This window comes from Hyla sarda, chromosome 4, assembly GCF_029499605.1.
Source record: "Hyla sarda isolate aHylSar1 chromosome 4, aHylSar1.hap1, whole genome shotgun sequence".
In the NCBI taxonomy this organism is placed as follows: Eukaryota; Metazoa; Chordata; class Amphibia; order Anura; family Hylidae; genus Hyla; species Hyla sarda.
The window spans coordinates 291,447,002-291,474,937 of record NC_079192.1 but is presented as its reverse complement, the minus strand read 5'-3'; the positions used below and the strand labels follow the sequence as shown (position 1 = coordinate 291,474,937).

The 27,936-nt window shown below is 42.5% G+C and overlaps 1 protein-coding gene and 1 long non-coding RNA gene across 2 annotated transcripts in view; one reads left to right on the top strand and one right to left on the bottom strand.

The window, feature by feature from the left end:
* Positions 1 to 27,936, top strand: part of CFAP54 (cilia and flagella associated protein 54) — a 395,393-nt gene that overhangs the window by 298,175 nt on the left and 69,282 nt on the right. Inside the window, exons 55-60 of the mRNA XM_056574483.1 lie at positions 720 to 877; positions 3,103 to 3,276; positions 7,536 to 7,662; positions 22,612 to 22,770; positions 23,379 to 23,487; positions 25,135 to 25,252. Of these exons, the coding sequence (XP_056430458.1) occupies positions 720 to 877; positions 3,103 to 3,276; positions 7,536 to 7,662; positions 22,612 to 22,770; positions 23,379 to 23,487; positions 25,135 to 25,252 (845 nt within the window). The remainder of the gene's footprint in view (positions 1 to 719; positions 878 to 3,102; positions 3,277 to 7,535; positions 7,663 to 22,611; positions 22,771 to 23,378; positions 23,488 to 25,134; positions 25,253 to 27,936) is intronic.
* The window catches only part of LOC130369347 (uncharacterized), a 73,468-nt gene that overhangs the window by 9,304 nt on the left and 36,228 nt on the right, over positions 1 to 27,936 (bottom strand). The window contains exon 2 of the long non-coding RNA XR_008892727.1: positions 24,349 to 24,525. This is a non-coding gene — a long non-coding RNA (uncharacterized LOC130369347). The remainder of the gene's footprint in view (positions 1 to 24,348; positions 24,526 to 27,936) is intronic.

Below are 27,936 nucleotides of genomic sequence, written 5' to 3'. Positions count from 1 at the left end.
TCTTATCCCCTATCCAAAGGATAGGGGATAAGATGCCTGATCTCGGGAGTCTCGCCGCTGGGGACCCCCGTGATCTTGCACGTGGCACCCTGTTTATAATCAGTCCCCGGAGCGTGTTCGCTCTGGGTCTGATTACCGGCGACCACAGGGCCGATGGCGTGTGACGTCACGCCTCTGGCCCCGTGCTATTGCACATAGGGCACTGTTAGAAAAATATGGGGGTGATTTATCAAAACCTGTGAAGAGGAAAATCTGCCCAGTTGCCCATAGCAACTAATCAGATTGCGTCTTTCATTTTTAACCAGGCCTCTGCAAAATAAAAGAAGCGATCTGATTGGTTGCTATTGGCAACTGGGCAAATTTTCCTCTGCACAGATTTTGATAAATCTCCCCCTATGTGCTTAGGGAAAAATTCTCTGACACTAGTATCTTTGCCACAAATTCTTTTTGTAATAGTTGCTTATTAAAATAGAATCACTTTTTCTTTCCACCTGAATTGTTCTTGTATTTTTCTATGTATGTCTGGCAGTGCTGACTTCTTTGACTATTTCCTATGTGATCTGCCTTAACCTCCTCATGGTACTGCTTCTCTGTTGTGTCTGACGGTTTTCTCCCATTAATGTTACACTCTACTGTCAGTTTGCATGTGTATTGAAAGATGTGTTCTTAAGAAAGTAAGACTGCTGGAATGGTAATGTTTTTATACATCACATTTCTAGATCAGGATACCCTTGATGGTTCAGCTCTGATAACTGCAGGTATTGTAGAGGCTGAAACTCTCAATGATTCTGAGACCCAGGCTCGGTTTATGCTGCAAGCAGTTTTCCTTGATATTCAAGAGGGCCGTCCCAGGAAAGGCGTTCAGCTCATGCTGAAGGTACATTACATTAGTTGCACAGCAAACTTGCTTGTATATGTGTACTGTATGAGAACATGTTGCTTTCTTATAAAATAATGACTACAAACTTTACAGGCAGTTTCAGCCCAACTGAGCAAACAGTGGTGATATCTTAGTCTTGAAATGGGCTCATTATTTAACATTGCAACCTATGGGATTTTTTGTGCACCTGCATTTCCCAGCTCACCGCAGATTTTATTGCAGCAGTCAGTCACACAGCCTCCCATTCTTATAAAACTGCTCTACATCCCTGCCTACTGCACTCTCCTGGCAACACAGGTGGCTTTTTTATAGGAGATAGATGTGAATGGTGGGGGCACAAACCGCGTCAATTATGGAGCATCTTGCAAAGCAAATGTATTATTCTAGTTACATAACATACTGTACTATAACTATTGACTAGAGAATATGTTACTTGTTTGTTTTTGTTTCACTGTTTTGCTATTTGCTGTCTAAATTGTTTCATATATGTCTATATTTAACCTTTCTTAAAGTAAACTAAAGCTTTAGCCTAAGCTTTAAAGGGGTATTCTAGATTTTTTTTTTATTTGACTATGCTACAGGGGCTGTAAAGTTAGTGTAGTTCATAATATAGTGTCTGTACCTGTGTGTGACGGTTTTCTCACAATTCTTCTGCGATTTTCACCCCACTATTTATTTTTACCAGCATACAAAATTACTGTTGTCTCAGATTTTTCCCAGCTTGCAATGCGGCCGAGACCTGACTCACTAGTCAGCTGATGACAGGGAGCCTGTCTGCTTCAATGGGTGGAGGGATCAATCTGCAACTAATGCAACAGCTGTAGGCACCCTCATTGAAAACCACGGGTCTTTGAATAGATGCAGCTCATTTATGCTTCAATGGGTGGGGTGGCTGATGTGTGAGAGGGAGGAAGATGGAATTATGGGATTTGTAGTAAAAAAAAAAAAAAAGAAAAGTCAAACAGGAAATACTAGTTCACAAACAGCTTGCCACAGTATTATGGTAATCTCACAACATAGCCATTTAGCCCCAAGACAAGCGCAGATCCTTCCTAAGCATGTCCGTTACTGTCTGCCAGGTACGTACTAAAATCACCTTATGCTGGATAACCCCTTTAAGAAATAAATATGGACAAGCAATAGGAAGTTTGTACTGCAAAATATATTAGCAGTGACTTTGATGTAAGTGTCTCATTTCTCGGTGTAAAGAACTGAAAGCAGAGCAGTTTTTATTTATAGTCGGTATTATGCCTGAAGACTGATAGATGATCTTGCCCTCTTGCTAATACTAGGCAAATATTTTTATGAGTTTGGATTTTTGCATGATTATAGTAAACATATTTAATATTCTCTTGAGATATACTGTACCAACACAAGAAACCTTCAGAAAATAAAAACAACTATTTTTGGAGACTGTAGTTATTCTTTCACTTTTATGTGATTTAGTGAACATTCTTAGTATTGCATTCTCAGTATTGCTAATGTTTCTGTTTGATGTTTTATCCTTCTGGAAATGTGAATTGTATGAAACAGCAGTAGTCATTTCAGATAGGGTTGCCTGAATACAAATAAGGGCCAGTACGAAAAGGCAGTGGTTTGCAACTGACATGGCATGACATAGTTTCACAGCAGCTAGAAAGCCAATGTTTGCAGACCATTATTATAAAATGATATATAAAAGAAATGAAAAATATAAAAAATAAGGAAATATTCATCAGTGTTATCTCTGTTGTCACTAGTCCATGGCCAGCATAAACCACACCATTAAAAAAAGTAGAAAAATAAAAGTGGACCATAGAAACACCGAATTACGCAGTCAGGAACCAGTGGACAGGGTTTAACAGGAGGGAGCATGGCCTTCTACAGCCAGTGGACTAACTATAATTTCCAACAGAAACTAGTGTAAATTATGCATGAAACTACTTCAGCTCTTAGCTGGTTTAAATTTCACAGTCTGGACTATATTTATTAAGAGCTTCGCACCTCATAATAAATTTAGCCCATTTTAAAACAATTCACTTTTGGTTAAGACCGGCATAACAAAATGCCAGTCTTGATAAATTCTCCTCTCCCACATAATCTGTCCTGTAGACCAATAATTACTCTTATTTTGTGACATTTATATAGAAAGTCATGAGCTTTATTTTTTTAAACAGCTCTGTATGAGACAACTTCAGTACACCACTATTTAATTCAAAAAGCTGTTTTGTCTATTTTAACAGAATATCATCAACTTGCTACAAGAAAAGTGTTTCATGTCTCCTGTGGCATACTTAACATTGGCTCAGAGCTTGATTCTTTCAGCTGATTTAATGGAAAATAATGAGGACCAGCAGTTGTTTTGGACAAAGCAGTTGAACAATTACAAATTGGCACATGAACTCATCATTAAACAGGTAGGTATATGTGTACATTACTTGTATTATGAATTGTTTTAGTAGAATGTGGTCAAATATATGTGTTCATACATCAACCACTCTACAAAGGATAGAGGACAAGATGTCTGATAACAGGGGGCCTGCAGCTGGGACCCCCGCGATCTCTGTGCAGAACCCAGTGTTTGTTTAGAAAGCTGGGTATGAGTGGCGGGGGTCGTGACTTCACAGCCATACACCTTGTGATGTCACGCCACACCCCTTAATGCAAGTCTGAGACTTGCATGACTTGCATTGAGGGGGCATGGCGTGACGTCACGACCCCCACCACCCACTCCAAAGTTCTTAACAAAATGTTCCTATGGGGGGGGGGGGGGGCAGAAGAGTACCCCTTTAAGAGTTCTTTTTCTGAGAAGAGGGACCCTTTTGTTGTTGTTCAAGTGCCCTAATAGTGCATATAAAATGGAATTTTCTTAGTGAGACAACCCTTCAGATTTTCTTAGGAGAGTGAATTAGGGTGCCTGGAGTATACTCCAGAAAAACAGGCAAATTTAAACACATTGATCCAGATTTATCAATCTATATTTGTCTGATCTTGTATCTAACAACCAATAAGAGCTTAGCTTTCATATCTTTATGAGCTCTTGTAAACTGAAAGCTGAGCTGTGACTGGTTGCTATGGGAAAATCAGACTAATTTGGTTTAAGGTGAACTTGTAAATCTGGTCCATAATGATGATTCTTATCTGGTTAAAATGTAGCACATAACCCTCACCACTTACCAGTGTGCAACCTCACTTGCTTTTAAGAAGGATACTACAGGCTAAGGCTGGGTTCCATTATGTCTGGTCACCCAAAGCTGTCCAAGGTAGATACAATCAAGATCTTTTGCATCCATCATTCTATCTCTTGCCCCAGAGGCTGATAAGGGCACAGAGCTGCACCTATGGACCATATGGCATACTTACCCTCCGGCATAGTTTTGTCTGATCCAAAAAATGCAGCATCCACCTAAACGCTAACTTTCAGTTAAAATCCACTTCTGATCTTGCCTTAAATGGGCACTGTCAGATATAAAAACTTATATGTTGTACATCTTGGCAAAACAATAGTTTTTCTAATCTACTTCTTTAAAAATGTTTCACATTTTATTAAAGAAAACTGCCTTTGAAAATCCCACCACTAGGGGTCCCCATACCTCCTGGGGCACTGATAGCTGCTTGATAAGGCTGCAGGAGGAACACAGCCTGCAGCGACACTGCTGTAACACAGAGTTTTAAAACTGTTACAAAACTACAACTTTTAGCATGCCTGGACAGTCAAAGGATGTCTGGGCATGCTGAGAGTTGTAGTTTTGCAAAAGCTGTAGGCACATAGCTGAAGGCAACACTGCTGCAAAAAAAGAGTTATCCAAACACTGTACCTCCAACTATTCCAAAACTAGTCCCTTCATTACAGGACTGGCAAATTCCCAGCATTACAGGATTGGCAAACTATGATACACATGAATGACATAGGAAACCACTGTACTTTTAGCACTAAACCTTTGCACTAATTTAGGAAGATGCAAGTTATACACTCACCATATTGTCTTTGGTAGAGTACAAGCAATCTTCAACAATCATTGTGTGTTTTGTGTGTGTGTATGTACGTACAGCATAAAACCACAGAGGAAAGGGTTACAGAGCAGGGCTGCCAGGCTCCCGAGAGCAGTGAGCCAGCAGAGTGAGAGATGGGGAGGAGTCATCACAGTGCATGCAAGAGAGGACAAGCTCCCTCCCTCTGGAAAGATGAGAAAGACATTGAGCAGCTGTAATATGCTTTTTTTTTTTTTTTTGAGAAATATCGGTGATAGATACATATAAATGATCAGAATAAGGTACTGAGTAACATATAACAGTTTTTTTTGTGGGATCTGACAGGTACGCATTAAAAACAAAAAGATTCAAAAGTAGCAAAAAATATACAAACAGTACACATTAGTGCCTACTAAGCATAGACAGTCAGATATTGTAAGGGTTAACAGCCATAATGTTGTTTGCATCAGGAATGTGCTCCTGTATTCTTTTTTTTAAGTTTAAGTTGGATGCAATACACATTGTGCATGATGGTTTACAGACAGAAAACATTTGAATCTTTTTATTTTATTTATTTATTACGCTACCAAAGCCTTTAAAACCTAGTGGTTCTCCACCATAAAGTTACTTCCAAAATGTTAATTTATGTAGGTAAATGCATGTTTCACATTATACATTTGTATGGTGAATAATATTATGACGGGAAATTTTCCAGTGTGGTTACTTTAAGACCTTAGAGGTAAGACATTGACAGAAAGTGACTAAGAAGACTCTGGACAAGAAGCATAATTTTACTCTTAATTTTAATTTTCATTCTAAGAAGCCTTATATATCCAAACTAATGGAGTGAAGAACTATATATGTTTTAATAGCAACCATTCAGACCTTAGATTTTACTTTATTTAACCCCTTAAGTAATTTTATTTTTACGTTTTTGTTTTTTTCCTCCTCGCCTTCAAAAAATCATAACTCTTTTATATTTTCATTTCCAGACTAGAATGAGGGCTTGTTTTTTGCGCGACCAGTTGTCCGTTGTAATGCCATCACTCACTTTACCATAAAATGTATGGCGCAACCAAAAAAAATACTATTTGTGTGGTGAAATTAAAAAGAAAACCACAATTTTACTAATTTTGGAAGGTTTCGTTTTCACGCCATTCGATTTATGGTAAAAATGACGTGTTCTTTATTCTTTGGGTCAATACGATTAAAATGATACCCATGATAACATACTTTTCTATTACTGTTGTGCTTAAAACTTTTTAACCAAATTAGTACGTTTAAAATCCCCCTATTTTGAAGACCTATAACTTTTTAATTTTTCCGTATAAGCGGTGGTATGAGGGCTTATTTTTTTGTGCCGGGATCTTTAGTTTTTATTGATACCATATTTGCTTATATAAAACTTTTAATCAATTTTTTATTTTTATTTTTTGGGAATAAAATGTTATAAAAATGCAGCTATTTTGGACTTTTTTTTTTTTTTCGTTCATGCCGTTCACCGTAAGGTATCATTAACATTTTATTTTAGTAGTTCAGATATTTACGCATGCGGAGATACCAAATATGTATATAAAATATTTTTTTTAACACTTTTTGGGGGTGAAATAGGGAAAAGGGGACAATTGACGTTTTTATTGGGGGAGGGGGTTTTTCAATTTTTTTTTACTTTTACTTTTTTTACTTTTATTTTTACACTTTAATAGTCCCCATAGGGGACTATTTATAGCAATCATTCGATTGCTAATACTGTTCAGTGCTATGCATAGGACATAGCACTGATGAGGGTTATCGGTCATCTTCTGCTCTGGTCTGCGGGAAGGCAGATCAGAGCAGAAGATGCCGGGAAGGCAGCGGAGCCAAGTAAGGGGACTTCCGTTTGCCGTGCTGCATGATCGGATCGCCGCGGCAGTGCTGCGGGCGATCCGATCATCCATTTTACTGACCGCGATGCTGCAGATGCCGTGATCTGTATTGATCACGGCATCTGAGGGGTTAATGGCGGACATCCGCGGGTTCACGGATGTCCGCCATTACGGGCGGGTCCCTGGCTGCGATCAGCAGCCGGGACCTGCCGCGCATGATCCGGGCATCATTCCGATGCTCGCAGTTATGCTTAGGACGTAAATGTACGTCCTGGTGCGTTAAGTACCACCTCACCAGGACATACATTTACGTCCTGCGTTGTTAAGGGGTTAATGTGAAAATTTAAAATGACCCTGTAATCCTGATCTCAGTACAGTAGGTGGCGACATACAAATTGCCCCTCCATGCCCCTGTGATTAACAATGGCCCTCATTTACTATTGCAAACCCGTCATGTTTTGGCAGGTTGCGCGCCAGATTCTGCGACATAATTTGTGCCAGAATTGAGAAAAACTCAACTAACTCTCCATTTTACTGAGAAAGCCGGAAAAAGGGGCGTGATCGTCTAGGAAAGGGGCGTATTACCAACATTTTTATAAAAAAAATTGTAGGGAATTAAAACCCACAAAGAAACCTACACTCCAATCTTAGTAGATCCAATGTGTAGGATCGCTGATGGGCATTGTAGTCTCATAAGTACAAGACACTGGAGCCAAGACTCCTTATAGCAGGGTTTGGGGAGTAAATATATTCTTTCTATGATAATTTAAGTAAAATGCTAGATTTTGTACATGCCAATGAGAAAGTAAAGAAATAACTCTTATGTTGTATTTATTTAGCTCGTACGTCTTGGGGAAACCATTGAACACAATCTAACACCATCTGTGGTGTCATCTTCCTGGCCTTCTCTCAATAACATCTACTTGCCACAAATTTGTCTACTGGCAAAAGTGCAAATGAGAATAGGTAAGTGGGTCACATCTATCGCAAGCATGTTCTGTGTTTTGTGTTTCCTGCTTTTTATCTACTTTTTAAGGAGTTCTTTCCAAAGACCATTGTTGACTCTGCATGAAAATAGGTATAATTATCTATACAAATCCTGCCATCATATTGATTATGAAATGGGCTCCACTGTACTCCCCAATCAATGAGCCTATATTATTCTCTCAAGGCTAGAATAGTAATTGTTTGGAGCTTTAGAATGGGCAGAACGGGAAACAAACTGATGTAAAATTACTCACTGAATTCTTATATCTTTTGGCTATTATCCAGCTTTTATTGCATTTATGAAATGTTGTACAGTAGAAAGATTTGTTCTAATTTACTCCTCTTTAAAGTTCATTCATAAACAAGACCGTGGCTACTCTGTGACTTGTGTTCAGCAGTCTGCAACTATTTCTGCATTTATATGCAATTCATGCATAGATTTTTCAATTTTTTTAAATAACACTCAGGGCTGAACAGCAGTAAGCTTCAGCTTTAATTAGATTTTAGGTCTTTACTTAATAACAAAGTAAAATTGTTATCCTTACTTTCATGCTGCCTGACCCCTAAATCATTAAAACAGTCCCTGGCACCTATTGCCTACCTCACCAGCTGTGATTAGTAGATCTCTCCATGTACCTAGACAGGGATATATGTATTAGTCAAGGCTCGGGGGCATGGAGAAGCTGCCAGGGACCTCCTGGATGACCTGTGGTTCAGGTGGCATAAAAGTGATGAATAATTCCTATTAAAGAAGCACACTGGTTAATGTTTTGGACATATAATGCTAACTCACCAGCGTTATTTCAGCAGTGCCATCTGTTTTATCCCAGCTCAGCTGCATTCATACATTTTGATCCCTTTTATTATTGTCCAAACTGATGTTGCTGAGCTTACCTTCAACTAGTGGATACCAAATATCACAATATCTCAATAGTAAATTATCTTTTGAAACATTGACAGACCCCAAGATAAGTGTCCTTTCATTTGATATTAGCATACATGAAATGTATTTATCTCTGATCTTCCTTTGACTCAGAATAGAATAGGGTATTTCTTCTGCCTAGTATCACTGTAGTCACTTGGTGTACATCTAATTGGACCTTCTTGTACTTAGATCACCTCTTTTCTTTCCATACTTTCTACTATTTCATACGTCCCCATATTTTATATATGACACTTCCTTTCTGAAAGGAGTGTCTTCATCTTTCACCCTTTCAGGCCACATAGGCTGTCTAAATACCAGAAGGTAATAAGGTCACAAGGGTCTCATATAGATGGTTTATTTAATAAACAATTTCCTATTACAAAGTCAGTTACAAAGTTCACTAATGGTTGTGAAGTCAGACAAGCGAGTCAACACCATGAAACTTTCATGGTATCTATAATGTAATTCAAGTATAGACTATGTAACACATTGTGATTAATAGCTGCTGCACTTTTGAAATATTGAACAATAATGAAATTAAAATGATCATTATCTTGTTGTCATGCAATGAGTAATAGTGCGGGTCCTTTCATTTGTTGCTGTTTAATTAACAATCCTTCCACTGCTTTTTATGTCATCTAGAGCTTGCAATGGGGCACACCTGCAGTGTTGACTTTTGTTTGTGCCAAAATATACTGAACTACTGCTACAACATATGTGTTGTGGATTTTGTAGTTTTTTTCAGGTTAAGGCTGGGTTCACACAGTGTAAGTAAAAAAAATAAAATAAAATAAAAAACAGCAGTAAAAAAAAGGTATAAAAAGCAGCAGTTTTTGTGTTCTAATGAAGTTCCAATATTGGAAGATTTATCATCTCTGGTGTTTTGGTACGCTACACGTATGTAAAGCTCTGCCCATTTTTAGTTTGCTAGAATTATGCACGCCTCTTATTAAATTGAAGATTTTCCTAGTTTTAATGACGGAAAATATAGATTTTATTAACGACAGGAGGCGAGCAATATTTGCATTATCTTTCTTTACTGAACTCACATAGCAGCGAAACAGTTAATGAAAGTTTGTAGAGAAGAAAACTTAGGTGTAACCAAGCATGACAGGTAATCACAGGTGCACTAATCATGCTCTTAGTACAGGTAATAAATAGCCAGGCAGGTTAAGTCCCACCCTCTTTCTGAGATGCGACAAAGTAATAAACAATTAAAATAAACCATAGTCCAGAATTCCGGAAAGAAACGAACAGACTATCAAACTGAAGACTCTTAGATGAAAACGAAGATCTTGAACTGGAACATGGAGTCATCAAAAACTTTTAGCGGAAAGGATTCTTCCGAAGAGTAGTCCATGGATATGGGATGAAGATCATCAATATGCTGAAAAATATAAAAATGGTAAATCATAATAAGGGAGGGATATAAATGATAGGGAGGGATATTGCTCGCCTCCTGTCGTTAATAAAATCTATATTTTCCGTCATTAAAACTAGGAAAATCTTCAATTTTATGTCCGACAGGAGGCTCCCAATATTTGCAAGTTTAAAGCTATAAAAACATAGGCAATAAATTATACATTATAGAATAGACATGGAGACATGAGTGTCTGGTTTGAAGTAAAATGTTTTAAATGTGTGTTCGGTTGACCAGTTGGCTGCTTTAAGAAGATCAAAGAGAGATCCTCCTTTTTGAATGGTTTTGGTGGACATAGCTCCTCGGGTAGAGTGTGCTCCAAATTTGGAAGTATCAATTCCAGCCATATCCATGGCTATCCTGACCCATCTTGCTAAGGTAGCTGATGTAACTGGAAGATGGGGTTTATAATAAGATATGAGTAATTGGGGGAGAGAGTGATTACGAAGAGAAGATGTTTTATGTTCGTAAGATTTTAGGCATCTAACTACACAAAGTTTGGGATGGTTAATGAAGGTGGGATAGAAGACCGAATGGATATTGGTTTTTGTACGTCGGGAAATAGCAAAATGAACCCCGTGGGGAGAAAAGGATCTATTTGAAATATCTAGAGCTTTGACATCTGAAACTCTCTTTATAGAAATGAGGCAAAGAAGTACCGTAAGTTTAATCGAAAGTAATTTCAAGGGAAGGAGATCATTATCTTCCCAAGAAGAAAAGAGATTGAGAATTAGGGAGACGTCCCAGGTGGATTCATATTTAGGACGAGGAGGTCTTTTGAGGCGAATTCCTTTCAATAATCTACATATAAGAGGGTGCTTACCAATTGGGAGAGAATTGATGTGTTCGTGCTCTGCCGAAATGGCAGAGCGATACAGATTTATAGTTCTGTAAGCTTTGCCTGAGTCAAAGGATTCTGAAAGAAAATTTAGGATATGGGAGATAGATGCTCGAACGGGATCCAGAGATCGTTGAGAGCACCAATGAACCCAAAGTCTCCAGGCTGATCTGTAAGCCTTGTGGGTACCTGGAGCCCATGATTCTGAGAGGATGTCTTTAGTTGATTGTGAAAGTTCGCAATCAAGTGGGGATTGCCTGTGATCATCCAGGCGATGAGTGATAGAGAGCCGGATAGGATCAAGGGGTGAGGGTTCCCTAGGGGGTCCTGAAGAAGACGAGGGAAGACAGGTAGGATTTTTGGAATATCCATGGATAGTTGGAGAACTTGGGGAAACCAAGTTTGGGATGGCCACCATGGGGTAATCAATACCATGGTCGACTGTTGAGTTATCACCTGAGATAATACTCTCGGAATCATTGCAAATGGAGGGAAAGCGTAGAGGGTTTTTTGTGGCCACAGTTGAAGAAAGGCGTCTATTCCCAAAGCTTCCGGGTCCGGTCTCCAGCTGAAGAAAAGAGGTAATTGATTGTTCAAGCGGGAAGCAAAAAGGTCCATATAAAGAGGTCCCCATATGGAATTGATAGAGGAGAAAACAGAGGAATCCAGTCTCCAGTCGCTGGAATCTGTAAGGAAGCGAGAATTCCAGTCTGCAATGGAATTGGCTAAACCAGGTAAGTATTCTGCTTTCAAAATAATATTCTTTTCTAAGCAGAAATGCCAGAAATCCTTCGCAATGTCTGATAAAGCTTTGGAAGTTGTACCTCCCAAGCGGTTGATGTACTGAACCGCTGAGATATTGTCCATTCGAAGCAAAATACAGCAGTGTGATCTGTACTTTGCGAAACTCTTCAGGGCAAAGGAACCTGCTAAGAGTTCCAGACAGTTGATATGAAGGTTGGCTTCGTTCTCTGACCATTTTCCTCCTGTGGTGAGTATCCCACAGCGAGCTCCCCAGCCTGATAGGCTGGCATCCGACTCTATGATAATGTCCGGAGTGTAATGAAAAATGGTCTTGCCATTCCAAGATTCTAGGTGAGAAAGCCACCATAGAAGTTCTTCCCTGGCTTCGATAGAGATGATTATCAAGTCTGAATAGTCCATGCCCTGTCTCAGATGGTGAATTTTGAGACGTTGTAAAGCACGATAGTGTAATGGTGCTGGGAAGACAGCTTGTATTGAGGCGGATAACAGGCCAATTATCCGAGCAAGTGCCCGTAAGGATATCATCCGTTTGCTCAAGGCAGATCGAATTTCTTTCCAAATTATTTTCAGTTTTTTTGGTAGGTAGGCTTAAGATAGTTTTCTGGGTGTCTATCATGAAACCCAAGAATTCCACTTCCCTTGACGGGGTCAGAATTGATTTTTTGTTGTTGATGGAAAAACCTAGTGAGGTGAGAAGAGATATTGTCCATTGAAGGTGTTGGAGAAGAGTTGTTTGAGACTGAGCCATGATGAGAATGTCGTCCAAGTAAATAATTAGACGGACACCTCTGCTCCTGAGAATGGATGTAATGGGTTTCATGAGCTTTGTAAAGCACCATGGGGCTGACGACAGGCCGAAGGGGAGGCAGGTGAACTGCCATTTTTGACCTTTCCAGATAAACTGGAGGTATTGTTGGTGGGTGGAATGTATTGGAACAGTGAGGTAGGCATCTTTTAGATCTACCTTCACTAGCCAATCTCCTTGAATCAAGATGTCCCTGAGAAGGTGTATCCCTTCCATTTTGAAGTGTTGGTATAATACAAACTTGTTCAAAAGGCGAAGGTTGATTACTGGTCTGTATCCGCCATCTTTTTTCTTCACAAGAAAAAGATTGCTGAGGAAGCCTTGTGTGTGATTTGGGATTGGAATAATTGCTCCTTTGGAATGAAGGTCTATGATCTCTTGATCTACAAGTTCTTGGTCTGAAATTGAAAACTGAATTGGTATGGGAAGAGTGTGTTGTATTGGTGGAGTCATGAAGTCTATCAGGAATCCTGAAACCGTGTTCAGAATCCAAAGGTCTGAGGTTATTGAAGACCAAGCATGAATAAAATGTTGGAGTCTTCCTCCTAGGGGAAGAAGGAAAGAAGATAGAGGAACTGGACTTACCTGAAGATGGTCTGGTCCTGGGGTAGCCTCTGTTGCCTCTGGATCTCCATGGGCGTCCTCTAGTTGGAAAGAATGGAGCTGGAGTGAAGGAGGATGATTGTTGAAAGTTGCTTCTTTCTTGATTGGAGCCTCTAGGGTACTGCCTAGATGAGGAGGCTCTGCTGGGAAAGCGGCCCCTACCTTTCCCAGCCTTCCCAAAAATTTTAGAGGGAAAAACTTTCTTTAAAGATGATTGGGCTTTGTCAAGGGATGTAAAAATCCCGACAAATTTCCCTATTTCCTTAATAAAAGCGTCTCCAAAGAGAAGCCCTTCAGAAGAGTTTTCCAACTCATGTGTTGCTAGATTAGCTAATTGAGGATCCATCCTCATGAGAATTGTGCGGCGACGTTCCACCGCAATAGCTGAATTAGCATTGCCTAGTAGGCAAAGGGCTCTTTGTGCCCAACCACGCAAAGTGTTGGCATCAATGGGGTGTCCTGAGGCTATTGCTGAATCAGATATTTCTAATATCTGTGTTAGAGGGCCTAGGATATCAAGCAATTTATCTTGACAGGCCTTGAAGGATCTGTCTAGACCTTTTTTAGGATTCTTCCCCGTTTTATTTAGATATTTGACTAGAATAGGGTCAAGTTCGGGGGTGCATTCTGCTTTTTCAGGCAGATTAGGCTGAGGGCATTCGGATCTTAACTTGTTTCGGGTGGATCTGTCCAAAGGTTTCCTAATTCTGGCAGACAGATATTTTGCCAGATGGGAATTTGGCACCCATTCTGAGGATCTTGGGTGATGAATCAGATCCGGGTTGAAATATGGGGTGCCCTGGCTATCTAGAAGAACCGTTTCTGTAGTTGTCCCAGTTTCTGGGTCATTATGTGTTTCAGCAATTTCACCTTCCTCATACTCCATTTCTTCAGCAGAAGAATGATCAGATATATCTGAGTATGAGTCAGAGTCATTATCTGAGGAAGATGGTTCCACATATGAATCAGGTTTGGATCTTTTAAGAACCTTTTTTGCCCTAGCACTTTTGACTTCCCTCTGGGCAGGGGGTCTGGGATGTTTAGGGTTAACATCGGTATGGTGACTAGTTGTAGCCAAATTTTCATTCGTGTCCTGACCTAACCCAGGGCGAGAGTGTCGCTTAGACAGGGTTTCATGGTCGTCATTTGCACAGAAATGTCTTTTATGTGTGCGTTTCCCCTGAGATTTGAAACCTTTAGCTAAACCGGTTGTGGACTCCTCTGCAGACCAAAATATGTCTGAAGGAGTAGAGGGTTTATTAAAACTGGGGTTATTGTGTGACATAGCCGATGACACGGATTCTGATATGGTCTCACGTATAGAGGAGATAGCTGATTTTATAGCTAATTGTATTCTATGGTCTACCATATTTTTTACGGCAGTTGGGTCTGACATATCAATATCCCCAGAGGTAGAGGAATGTTCCTCTCTAGAGGTTTTATTTTCAGAGGACATTGAAATAGTAAGTTACTATGGTAAGTATACCGATAGAAATTATAGGGTAGTAATAAATTATGGCCTCAGAAATATAAGTATGACTGGAAAATAGTTATAATTAATAGCTATCTGCCGGAGAATAACTTTCCTGAGTGAAATAAATCTTTTGGTAAAGTCTGACAGGAGCTGAGAAGCGCTGCGGAGCTGTGACAGGGTCGCGGCGGGAGAGCTGACAGGCAGACTTCAGCTGTTACAGAGATATTCAGTGAGAAGCGAGATCTCGCGATAAACGAGAGTTGAACTGTGAGGAGAAATTGAGCTGTGTGGGAGAGCGCGCGCTGGAGTGAAAGAGAAAAGTTTACAAGGTATATATCATTGACACAAGGGAATGTATGATGGAACAAAGATTACCGGGAGGAGAAGGGGGGGGGGGGGGCGGGGGGGTGTTTGGCACGGGAGACGGTCTAAGTGTGTATAGTGTAATGAGTAATGTAATGTACCAGCGTATATGTGTGAACAATGTATAATACTGCAATTCCGGTAACAATATTATATTATATTTAAACAATATATTACTGCAATATAACACTTGAGAGAGAAGACAATATGGTACTTATCTCTTGAGTGAGCAGCGAAGAAAGAGGGTGGGACTTAACCTGCCTGGCTATTTATTACCTGTACTAAGAGCATGATTAGTGCACCTGTGATTACCTGTCATGCTTGGTTACACCTAAGTTTTCTTCTCTACAAACTTTCATTAACTGTTTCGCTGCTATGTGAGTTCAGTAAAGAAAGATAATGCAAATATTGGGAGCCTCCTGTCGGACATAAAATCCAGTGGCTTTGTGGCTTCTGTATATCAGCTATAAGCTGTGAATATTTCTGCAACTGTAGGTGTTGTAAGTTAGCTCTAAAGTCCCATGTGAGAAGGGCGCCCACTTCCAGCCCCCCCTTTCTGCCTCTTTTCCCCTTCCTCTGTATGAGCAGTGCAAGCCGCACATTTTTGCACTGAAGTGGCGATTCATTTTTTTGCAAACATTGCTATCTGTGCGCAAAAATGTCCCCCAATGTGTGCACTGACAGTTTCTATTTCATAGAATTAAATAGCTCAAGGAATATGCAAAACAAAAACAGACAAAAAGCGCAGCTATGTGCCGTCACTCTGGTGGAACAGGGATAGCCACTAGCAACAAGAGAAAAAGGGGTGCTCACCTTTGGGTGTTATGCTTAGAGCACAACACCTATAGTCGCCTTGTTACCCGATTCTCGGGTGTATAAACGGAGTGCAGCCTGGATCGTTCGCGTCACTGTACTTCAGAATGGTCAAACAATTCACAACGTGGAGAGTTGCGGATAGCAACTAGGAAAAAACGATCCTCCTGGCGCTCATCCGATAATGGAAAATTAATCCAGTGGTCACAAGAAATAAAATAGATTATTTTATTTTTAGCCCTGTGGACTACGCGTTTCGAGGGGTGGGACCCCCTCTTCGTCAGGCCCTCTGATCAGATTTTAAAAACTGCCTCTTTTTATACCTGTATTTTATTTATTTATATATTTGTTCATTGCGGAAACTCAACATAAAGGGGTACTCTGTTGCTAGAAATCTTATCCCCTGAGGATAGAGTGATAAGATGTCTGATCGTAGAGGTCCGGCTGCTGGGACCCCCCCGCGATCTCCATGCAAGCACCCGGCGCTCTAAACATTTTGTTCAGAATGCTGGGTTCAGGCAGCTGTGGTCATTATGTCACGGCACGCCCCTTCGTGCCAGCATCCAGACTCCCACGATCAGACATCTTATCCCCTATACTTTGCACATAAGGGGATAAGATGTCTTGCTATGAGGTACCCCTTTAATTCTGCAGCAGATTACAGTAACGTGCATGTAGATGAAAAGTCTTTTCTCAGTCACTCTTCATTGGGGACACCTATACTGAACGATATATGCTCTTGCCAATAGGAGGCGCTGACACTAGGAAAAAAGTCGTCTCCTCCCTGGCAGGATATACCCGCCCACTGGAAGTGAGGTAATCAGTTTTAGCTAGTGTCAGTAGGAGGCAAGACACATGTCTGGGAGCTCCCCAGACCTGGTCTTTTTTATTATTTTTTAGAAAGGGCTGTTTAGTTAGGATTTTTCCTCCCTTTTGTTTCCCTTTTTCAGGTGGGGGTTCAGGAGCATGGCACTACCTGTTCCCCCATATGCTACAAAGGGGCACAGAACATGTGAGTATGGGCCGTCAACCCCTTATCGCCAATGGCCATCGCCTGGAGGTTTGTACCCTGGGTCCGGGTCCCCCACTGCCCCGGGTCTCCCCGCTATCTTAGCCTGGTGTGGTGCAGCGTAGCCATAAGCTGGCTGAAGACACCTGGGTGAGTATAAGGAAATGGCATCTGCAAGTGAGTATATTACCCCCCCCCCCCCCCATATTCCTTCCCCCATATTCCTCTTTACAGAGGGACTCAGTCCTTTATTGGGAGCTTTAAGACTGGGACTCACTCAGGTCCACTTGTGTTTCTGTGTACTAAGTTTTCTGGAGGACAGGCGCTGGCCCTTTGCAGTGGCTCCCTCCACAGGTGTTCTTCCCTGTTCACCTTTGAACGGCATTCTGCCAGCTATATTGGTTTTCCTTTCACCCACTGTGGTCGATCCAGGAAGAGAGGCCGCGCCTCCTCTTCAGCATCGAGGGTTATGGCGGCACATGGCTTCGCCTTTCTTGTACCCCTGAGCCAGCACGCGAATCGGAAGGCCAGGCAGTGCCTCCCCTCTAGGTTCGCACGCTCCACAGCTTCTTCTTACGACTGACTGGTGCTTATCCGCAGCCGTGACACTGTGCGCCTCCAGCTGAGTTTATCTCCGCACCTCCACCATTGCAGGGTTGGCAGCGCTCCATAATCAGAGCAGCACCGTCGGCCTCCCTGAGCTGCGGTCCTGATGGGAGCTCTTCCTGTCCAGGCCTTTCTTGTCCCCTGGCCTCGGAACTGTGCGGAGGCTTAGCAGGCGCTTCTGATTGTGCTGCTCTGTGCCGTCGCCGCTCCTGGGGCTGCCCACATGTATTTTCTTCAGTGGTCCCCATGGTGTGGACGTCCTGCCCATCTCTCTTTGGGGACCTCTCAGGCAGATTCAGCACAGGGTGCCTTGCTCCCCACGCTTCTTTCCTGCATGTTAAAAATAATTAAATATGATTCCCTGGTCACTCAGACCATTGGCCTCTTGTGGCCAATCATTGTATTGCACTCTGATTTCTATTGCTATTTCAGCCTTGGTCGGTCTTATCTGTTATTACCAGTTCAATATCTGCAGGGTCCCTTTCCTAGGGTCTGTATTGGGGGCTGCTTTATTTGCTTCAGTCACCCTGTAAGGTGACCTGCTATACATCACGGCAACAACAGCACTCTCTGTTCCCCTCTCTGTTCCCTAAGGTTACAACGTTGGTCTGCTAGGGGCATATCTACCTTCCTGCTGGTCTGTTTGATGTCTGCGGTTTCCTTCGTGTCTGCAGTCTTGGTATCCCACTACTATTGTGCGGTACCCATGTCTGCATCTCTACATATGCTAAGGCCACTCTGCAAATGTAGAGTCCACCTTCCTTCTGTTCGGTGGGGTGGGCCTTCCTGTGATCTTGTTTCCACAGGTCTAAGGGGGTTGAGCACCCCGGTTCTGGCAGGGGACCTGATAAGGCAACACAGTCAGTTCAGCCCCCCCCCCCCCCCCATGCCTACAGGTATCTTTCCTGGGTTCCTGTGCAGGGTGGCTCAGGTGCCTGCTCTGTTGCCTTAGTCTTCGCCCGAAATGGCTCTCAGTGTGGTTGGTTGTGTGTGTCTGCTTCTTACTTGCATGCCTAGTCACGTCTTGTATTTTTGCCTAACTCCAGTGTGCAGGATTCCGATCCCTCTGGGGACATTAGTTGTCTCCTCCATACCGCGATGGGATGCCGCAGGGGCCCTGGGGGCTATGTCCACCCGGTACTTTGTGCCGTGGCTGTGGGGCGGCATTTCCCTGCTCCTACAGTGCCTGGCGCACTTTGACAATCCCCTTCCACAGGGGTACGGGTATCAGGGAGCTTGGCATGGTAAGTACCTGAGTTTCCTCTCGACCACCCCTTGTTTCCCCTCCACTAGAGGGACTATTTGGTTGAGTACTTTTTGCTACCAAGATGGAGCCATCTCTCTCTTTCCACTATATAGTTGGGGTACCTGGCTGGGCCCTTATTTTTTTCTGTCTATGCTTGTGTGCTTACTGCCCATGATTACAGCCTGGCTCTCTTTCAGTTTCTTGGTTATCTACTGCTGCTCACACAGCCTTGGCACTCTCCTCTGTTGGAGGAGTTTATGTAAGCATGTATGGTTCGGTGACAGCCAGTCTAGCCACCGTCTGTTGTTTGGGTCCTACCATTGCTCTCCTCCTCCCTCGGCGCAATCTCCTGACAGGATCAGTTGCGCTGCACTGACACCATAGTCTTCTGCAGTAACCTTCCTGTGTCCAGAACCTGAGAGTCCCAGCTCTGGTCCGCTCGGACCTCTGGGGTCCAAGACCGGTTATTCTCCTTGTCTTGGACACTGTCCTAAGATGCTTTGCCATGCCTTCTTTTCAGGCGGCTTTCCCGGTTCTTTGGGCCTAGTTGATGGTTGAGGTCTCGGGCATGTATAGTGATCCTGCCCAGACTTCTCTGCAATCCCATTTATCGGGCGGTCTTTCTAGACCACACTTCTTCATGTACCGACATGGAAGTTTGTCACCAGGAGCGTTTGGCAGACGTTGGATTTCCTTCCCCTTCAGGTATAAGTCTTCCAGGTTACTCAGGCACCTCCAGTTTCCATGTCGGTAGCTTTGGTGTTCCGGGATGCCCCCTTTTAAGGGCAATCCGCTCCTTTCCTCCTTCGGGGTCCATGTACTCCCAAGATGGGGGGGCGTTCCGGTCATCCGGATTCCATCAAGCTACTGTCTCCTTCCGGGTGCTCACGGCTGGCCCCTGGGACAGGGGTTTTGGGTCTTCAGCTGTTCAGGTCTTTGCTCTCATACACCAGACCTTTCTAGATCCGGTTTCCGTCTTTTTTCTTTTCTTTGGTTTTCTGGTCTCCACCTACTGTGCTCGCCTTCTGCTCAGGCGTACGCTGCTCACCCTGCTGTTTTCCCTCCATGTCCTCTTTAATCGGCTTGCTTCTAGATGGGGCTCTCTTGTGCCCTTTTCCATTCTTGTTTCCCAGCCAGGCTGGCCCTCTGTCTGATTCTGTGTTCATTGGAGTTGTTCCTCTCTGCTGCCGGGATGGTTCCGACCCATCTGGCTTCCTAGTCGACTTTTTCTTGTCTCTCTATATGGCCTGTGTGTCTTGAGTCTCTACAGAAGATGGTCCATTCCTTTGGCATCCTAGGCCATCTCCTTGGACAGGGGATCTTCCGGGAACTCCGTTCCTCGGCTGTCTCTGCCCAGGATCTCGTCCGCAGGCCTTGCGGACACGTGAGTTTGATCTCTGAACTGATTCCTCTTCTCTGGTGGTTGTTTTTCCCACCCTAGGGGACTGCTTTGGTACGTCCCATCAGTATAGGTGTCCCCCAATGAAGAGCAACCAAGTAAAATCTTTTTCTAGTATCCTCCATTGGGGGACACGGCACCCACCCATTTATTCAATTTTTGTCTGAATGATCTGAAGCATGTCACTGAAATTACAGATTTTACAACTGCAGATTGTGGATCAGCAACTTCAATTGTGGATCGGCAACTTCAAATCTGCAGCGGGCATGTATAAATACACCCTGAGAGTAGGGTCACGGGTGCCGTATTTAGCTGCATATTTTCTGCATAGTTTGCTACCCATTGACTTCAGTGGGTAGGAAAACATGCAGCAGCAAATACACAGCAAAGTATGACACGTGTCACTCTACCCTTAGGTAACATTTACACATGCATAATCCACTGCAGGCACAATTGCATATGCACAATTTCCATAGACAGAAATGCAGTCTGCCGGCATGCCACAAAAAAATTTATATTTTCATTCTTTGTGCAGATGTTCTTTCCACCAGCGGCATTCCACATTGTACAAAGAGCAGGAAAAAGCAGAAAGCTGCATAACCTTTGTTTATGTATTCAAAAATTTAAATTTTATGTTATGGATTAAACCAATAGCCAAATTGTTGTGATTTTTGCACAGGGTTTTTCTGTTTTGTTGTGATAAATATAAAAGAAAAAAAAACACAACAGGAAGTGCAGCCATATTGCTTGTTATTCTTTTATTACTGTACAGTGTATATCTGTCCTTGTCTTTCTGTTGTTTTTGAGAAACAAATTTAGTGCAAATTAGAGTTTAGCTTTAGAAGAAGATAGTTTAAAGAGGTATTCCCATTGTAGTTATGGTATCATGCCTTGTCCTACAACATTTACTGTCCTCTAAATTGTATTTTATCTGGCTGGTTGTTTTTCAGGCATGCATATATATTACTTACTCATGGCTATATTTTCTGTCCATTCCTCTTTTTGGCTGAAAATATGAAGACCCAAAACTAAGGGTGTAGGAACACCCTTACATCTGTGGGAAATAACATTTAAGTGGGCATGGTTATTTGAGAGCAAAGCTAGAAAAGGGGAAGTGATAAAGGTGGAGGGGCCAAAAGGGACGGGACCACTCACATATGCATAATCCTACAAAATTGAGCTTCAGATTCCTCATTATAGGTATCAATGCGGAACGGAAAATCAACAATGATAGGGATCTGGCCTGGACTGTGCAGGCTGTGTGTGAGACAGCCTGTGTAGGCACTATTAAAGGGGTACTTCAGCATTGATGGGGGGGGGGGGGGGAATCATCCTTCTCCGTGCATGAGGAGAGCCTGGTGTCATGCAGGAGATCACAGGGGACAGATCCCCCACAATCAGACACTCCTTTAAGTCATAAGTTATATTACTTACCCTGTACTGATCCTGAGTTACATCCTCCAGAGCTGCACTCACTATTCTGCTAGTGGAGTTGCTGTGTACATACGTTACATTACTTATCCTGTACTGATCCTGAGTTACATTCTAATACATAATTGCACTGTATCTGCTACAATGAATTACTATCTCCTGACTGTACTGTATGGTGCAAACTGCACCATTTAGCATCACTTGGAGTACGCAGGTCCTAAGCACACTGGTGTGGTGCAGGATGTTGCATACCTGCTCTAGGATAGACACGTTACTGCTGGGGCACACTGACAGCCAGTGATCCTCATGACAGCGGCTCCAGCCCCTTGACCAGGTGCAGCATCCTCGCCGCTGGCTCCTGCTTGGTAACTGTAAGGCAGAAGCTTAGTTGGACATCTTCTCCTGTTACTGTCTATACAGGGAGGCATTATCACAGCACAAACAGATGCTGCACCTGTCTTGCCACCGGATCAGGGGCGAATCTAGAGTCTCCGATACCCCTTATGCCCCCAGACCACTCAAGCCCCCAGGCTGCTCTGTCCTCTAAATCCCTCCGTCTTTCAGACCACTCGAGCCCCCAGATTGCTATGTTCCCCAAAACCGTCCCCCAGACCCCTCATGCCCCCAGAACATTCTGTCCCCCACAACCTTGTCACTCAGATCACTCTCTCCATGTGACCCCTGTCACTCATGATTGCTCTGTCACTCAGACTCATATCCCCAGACCACTCTCCCCCAGACCCCTGTCCTTAGACCCCTCTCCTCCAAAGCCCAGACGCCTCTTCTCCAGACCCCAATTGGGACAATCGCCAGCCAGACAGAAGTTGTGATGGTGGCACGAGATGCCGCACTGACACACATACTCTGCTCTGGTGAAATACTCTTACAGGTGGGAGTCAAGGGAGGAGTCAGCACAGTCAGGTGCCAGGCACTAAAGAGACAGACTGCCTCTAGTGCCTGACACCTGACTACACTGACTCCTCCTCTTCGCATAAGAGTAATCCACACGCAGGACACAACCGTCCATCACACACAGTCCTACCTTTTAACCCAACACCCCCCACACACACACACACACACACACCTCTGATATTCCGGGGGGATGTGTCCCATCTAGTTCCTACACTCATGGCCAACAATGACAAAGATATATGTTAGTGCATGTTAGAGCAACATTACTTTGTCAGAGAAAAACACTGCAATAACAATTATACATGATTCCTTTTTACAGGACGCATACTGACTCTACAAGCAAATTCTCTTTCTGTATCATCTGTTAAGCCATCTTACATTTTGCCAAGTTTTAATCTGTTCACCATGGCATTAGAGCTATGCAGATTGTCTGCATTTCGACAAAGAGACTTGGAAGCCGAGTTGCTCTTTTTAAAAGGTATTTTGCATAGTCATTGGATACATCTGCTGCAAGTTATTAAGTATGTTGTGTGGGGTTTTAGCACAATGTTATGGGTCTTAGTTATAAACCAAAGTTCAATACTTGTATGTAATTCTGGTTAAGATTCACAGTAAGGACTTAGCGTATAGCTGAATGCCAATTAAACAGGGACAGGGATGGGGGGGGGGGGGGAGTGAGGAGGAGGCATTCCAGCCCTCAGCACTATAGGGTCTAGGGAATGCCCCTTGGCACCAGAGAATAAAAGCCGTATTCTATGTTATGGTAGCACAGACACCTATATAAAAGGTACCATGTGTCTCATTACCCTAATGGCTATCAGTGTCAGAGGTTTGGAATAGAAATAGGAATGACATTTTTTCTTTTAATATGGCCAGTGGGGTTATCATCAAAAAAACAGAGTTGGCAGATATTATTCCTAACACCAATATAAGACCAATGTATTCTATTGTACATTAAATAGTATCTATGCAGCACCATGCATAAGTTTCTGCTAGAGGTTGTCAGAAAAATATTAAAAACATTGCACTAATTTTAGTTTGCAAACATATTCTTCAGAAATATTTATTGCTTATAATCTGTAATAGGTCAGACAGAACGACTGATGTTTGTCTTAGGAGACCATGAAAAGTCCTGTGCTGTCAAGTCCTTCTCAGAAGCTATCAACATTAGCCTGGATACTGATCAAAACTTCAGGTACAGTAAGACAGTTATAAGTTTACTAAGCAGTATTATAATTGTAACACTGACCAAGCTCTAATAGTGGCTTCTCCTTAAAGTAGTGGAAGAGATACATAAAAATAAGTGTACATATGAAGTGGGGCAAGTGCATAGGATTTATAAAGTTCCAACATCCTTATCTGCTTTACTATATTTCCTTTGGCATCTTCTTCAGGTCAGAGTTGGGTTTTCTACCACTTGTGCTGTTCACAACTTGATGAGTGGGCATGTACAGATCTGCATGCTAATATTTTAGATTTAGTCACCCACACTAACTTATTCATACAGGCAAGTAGTGCAAGTGACACTGATGCTAATTATACTTACCTACTCCCGATCTTTATTCCCATTCATCCTTATTCTGGCAGCAGGCTTGGTGCACAGCATGAGGAACGCTGACATCACCGCTGCTTCTTCTCTGCTGGGCCCTGCTGCGGGCAGGCTTGCGGAAACAGCAGCGTTGATGTCAGCGTGCTCCAGCCATGCTCCAAGCCTGCTGCCGGATTAAGCAAGATGGATAAATAGGACCATGGTTCAGGGGTTGTTAGTATCGTTATCATCAGTGTCTCCCACACTAACTGCCTGTACCAGCAGGTTAGTGCAGGTGACACCGATGATAGATTCCCTGTAACTGTTTTAGATGGGTCCCTTGCTCAAGAGTCATTTTGTTTGCCAGAATAGTGTGCCCCTTTAAATAATGGCTCCCACTCTTGCTGACTTTTATATGTTTAACTGTATCATTTGCATCTAGTAATATTTTGTGCATTTACTACAGTCCCCTTGAAGGAAATCTGTCAGCCCATATTTATTTTTGCCCCAACATGATGATGTTTTTACCAGGCTTAAGTGTCAAGGAGGCAGGGCTAAGCTGCTTAAGTGCCACAGCATCGCTTGCCTCCTGCTTCCCCTCCTTGCCCTGGGTTGCTTCATGTACAGAGCTCCAAGCCCTGTCTCCAAATCCTGCGTGATCTGCTGCATCTTAGCAGCTTGGTTCCTCCTCCTTCACACTGAAATCTGGAAAAAATAATAATAAATTTATAAGTTGTGGTAAACCATTGACACTAACAAAGGTATGTTTGATATTGTTGTCCTGTTTTACATGTTTGACAGATTTCCTTAAAGGAGTAGTCCAGTGCTGAACCTATCCTAAGGAAAGGGGATAAGTTTCAGATCGCAGGGGTCCGACCGCCCGTGATCTACTGTACAGGACCCCAGCAGCCCGTGGGAAGGGGGCGTGTTGACCACCGCACGAATCGGCGGCTGACATGCTCCTTCAATACAACTCTATGGCAGAGCCGGAGCGCTGCCTTCAGCAATCTCCTGCTCTGCTGTAGCACTATATTGAGGGGGCGTGTCGGCCGCCGCTTTGTGCGTTGGTCAACACGGCTATCTGTCCAGCGAGCCGGGGCCCCGTACAGGAGATCGCGGGGTACCCCAGCGGTCGGACCCGCCGCAATCTGAAACTTATAAGTTTTTCAGCACTGGATATCTCCTTTAAAGTACATAAATGTGATCTTAAATGTATGCAATTATTTCACTAAATATATTTGAATTATTATATTTATAAATATTTCTAATCATACATCAGTAACTATATTTCATGTCATTACTTTTTGCTTTTAGTTTAATGAGAAAATGTTATCTAGAGATAGCGCTTGTCTACTTGCACATGTCCAGTTTGGATTCAAACAAAACAAGTACTATACCATTATGTGCTCCTAAAACTACTTCAAAGCGAAAGGTAATCCTAACATTTCTGTGAAGCTGGTTATTTTTGTCTGAATAGTTAACATTATTCAGTAGGATTTGTCTCACTTCCTTTTGTATATTTCTGAAAATAAGCAAGTGGCAATTATGTGTCACAAAACATTTATTTTCACAATGGAGGGTTTCATATCAGTATAAAACTACTATGCTATGCATCTGATTTTGTGAATTTTGTATGTATTTTATGACTCAGGTTTCAGATACTGTGTTTATACAGCATCTCAAGCAGCAAAATAATTCATGTCATGGTTTCTGTAGTATAGAAAAATGCTATTGGCCTTGATTGCATCCAATAGATGCAGACATTATAATGTAGATTATTGAATTATGATATGGGAATCTCATTGGTTGTTATAAGTATAGATATTTTAAAGGAATATTTAGTTTTTACTTGCAGTTATGGGGGTATACTATGTATTACTAATATCATCTTGAACAACATCTTTATCTTTAACTGCTACACTTAGGCCTCCAGGCGCTAAACCATTTTTCAATTGAAAAAAGCAACACAAAACTGGTAGTCTACCTATATCTTAGTAGTACTGAGCCACTGTGGCACTGTAGCATTCACTTTATTTGCAGTCTTCATAGGAACCTGGATTCTTTAATTAATTTTCATACGTGTGCCTAGTTCTACATACTTGTGTACTTTGTGTAAACATCAGCAGTGCAAAAAGTCACACAATGTTCACAGTGGTTGGGAAAGATACAGGAAAAACAGCCAAATGTATGCAGTTCTTTTTTTTTCCATAGCATCATATACATAGAATGCTATTTACAGTCGTTGACAGCTTTTGAGGTCCGTGGCCCTTAGCCTTGGATCTGTGACATAAGCCCCAGTTATCCACACCTGCAGACATATATATTAATAAATAAAAAGTAGGAGCAGGTAGATCAGCTCACTGGATAGGCGTCCACAGCGCGGCAGGTGTATGGCTACACCGAACAGCAGAGAACAGAACAAATTGCCAGCGTGGAATGTGCAGATAATCCTTTAATGAATAAAATCAGGAACACAGGAACGGGAAAAACATGATGCGTTTCAGGCACACGCCTGAAACGCGTCATGTTTTTCCCGTTCCTGTGTTCCTGATTTTATTCAATAAATGATTATCTGCACTTTCCACGCTGTCAATTTGTTCTGTTATAGATATATATATATATATATATATATATATATATATATAAATCTGTCAGCATAGGTCTAAAACACTAAAACAAAAACTGCAGAAGAAGAGTGCCATGGAAGGGCTGAGAGTTTAACTTGTGGCACAAAAGGTAAAACTGTTATAAACTCAGTCCCTTTACTATGGTAAAGAAATTGTCCCACTATTAACAATGTATTTCCCCTGTTAGTCCAATATGAAGAAAAAGGTCTGGAGCGAGCACTAACTACCTGTAGCTATTCACATGCATTAACTGGCCGGTGATGCGATCCTGCTGCTGAAATCACACCTGCTGAATGAGTGGTGCTAATCACGCTTTTCAGTTCGATCAAATGTCACAATGAAGAATAAATGCGGAGCACTCACCCAGTATGTATAGCAGGACTGTTCTTTATTTGAAAGACTTCTTCATTTCAGGATACAGACAGGGGAGCGGGATGGTGCGGGGGTATTCGAGTCAGCAGCGACGGACCGTATTCGCGCCAAGGCTAAGCACCGGCCTGACGAAGCGCCTCGGCGCGAATACGGTCCGTCGCCGCTGACTCGTATACCCCCGCACACGCACCATCGCGCTCCCCTGTCTGTATCCTGAAATGAAGAAGTCTTTCAAATAAAGAACAGTCCTGCTATACATACTGGGTGAGTGCTCCGCATTTATTCTTCATTGTGACATATTTCCCCTGTTAGTTTGCATAAAACATAATATCCTTGTTTGTCTAGATACTCCTTTTACATTCTTTTTGTGGTGCCCCGTTGTGTTTGTTTGAATACCTCTCAGAATGTCAGAGGTACTCAAAAGGACACCAGGGGGTGCCATAACAAGAATGTATTTGCAATATCCGGACACAGGAGGATTTTTAATTCCAGTTGAAATGTTTTCACATTTTGCTTGTCTTACCAGAGCATATTAATATATGTCAGACAACCGATTACAGCCCCTCTAATATTGCATATATTATATGAAAGGGAAACTGGGAAACCCACTCTAAACAAAATACACAGGGCATGTAAACCTGATGAAATTATGTATTGCTCATTCCGGTCCACACTATAACCCTGTGTATACATTTAGTGCAGTGAACCGGCTGTCAGTTTCCTTTCAAGGAAGCCTTTTTAAAGTTAAAGTAGTACTCCAGCGAAAACTAACTTCTACAGGATAAGGGGATAAGTGGCTGATCACGGTGGGTCCGACCACTGGGTCCTCCCGCAGTCTCTAGGACGGGACCCCATTGCTCTCATTGAGGAGTGTGCGTCATCTACCGGTAGACGACACACGCTCTATTCATTTCTATGGGAGGGCCAATGATGCCAGAAAGCTGTACTCAGGTCTTTTAGAAAAAAAATGTGTGTGAGTGCTGACTCCCATCCCAGTGATCATGGAGGCCCCAGCGGCCAGAGCCTCCGCGATAAGCTACTTATTCACTATCCTGTGGATAGGGAATAAGTTAGTTTTTATCTGAGATCTGCAGTCTCACTTGCACATGACCAGGAC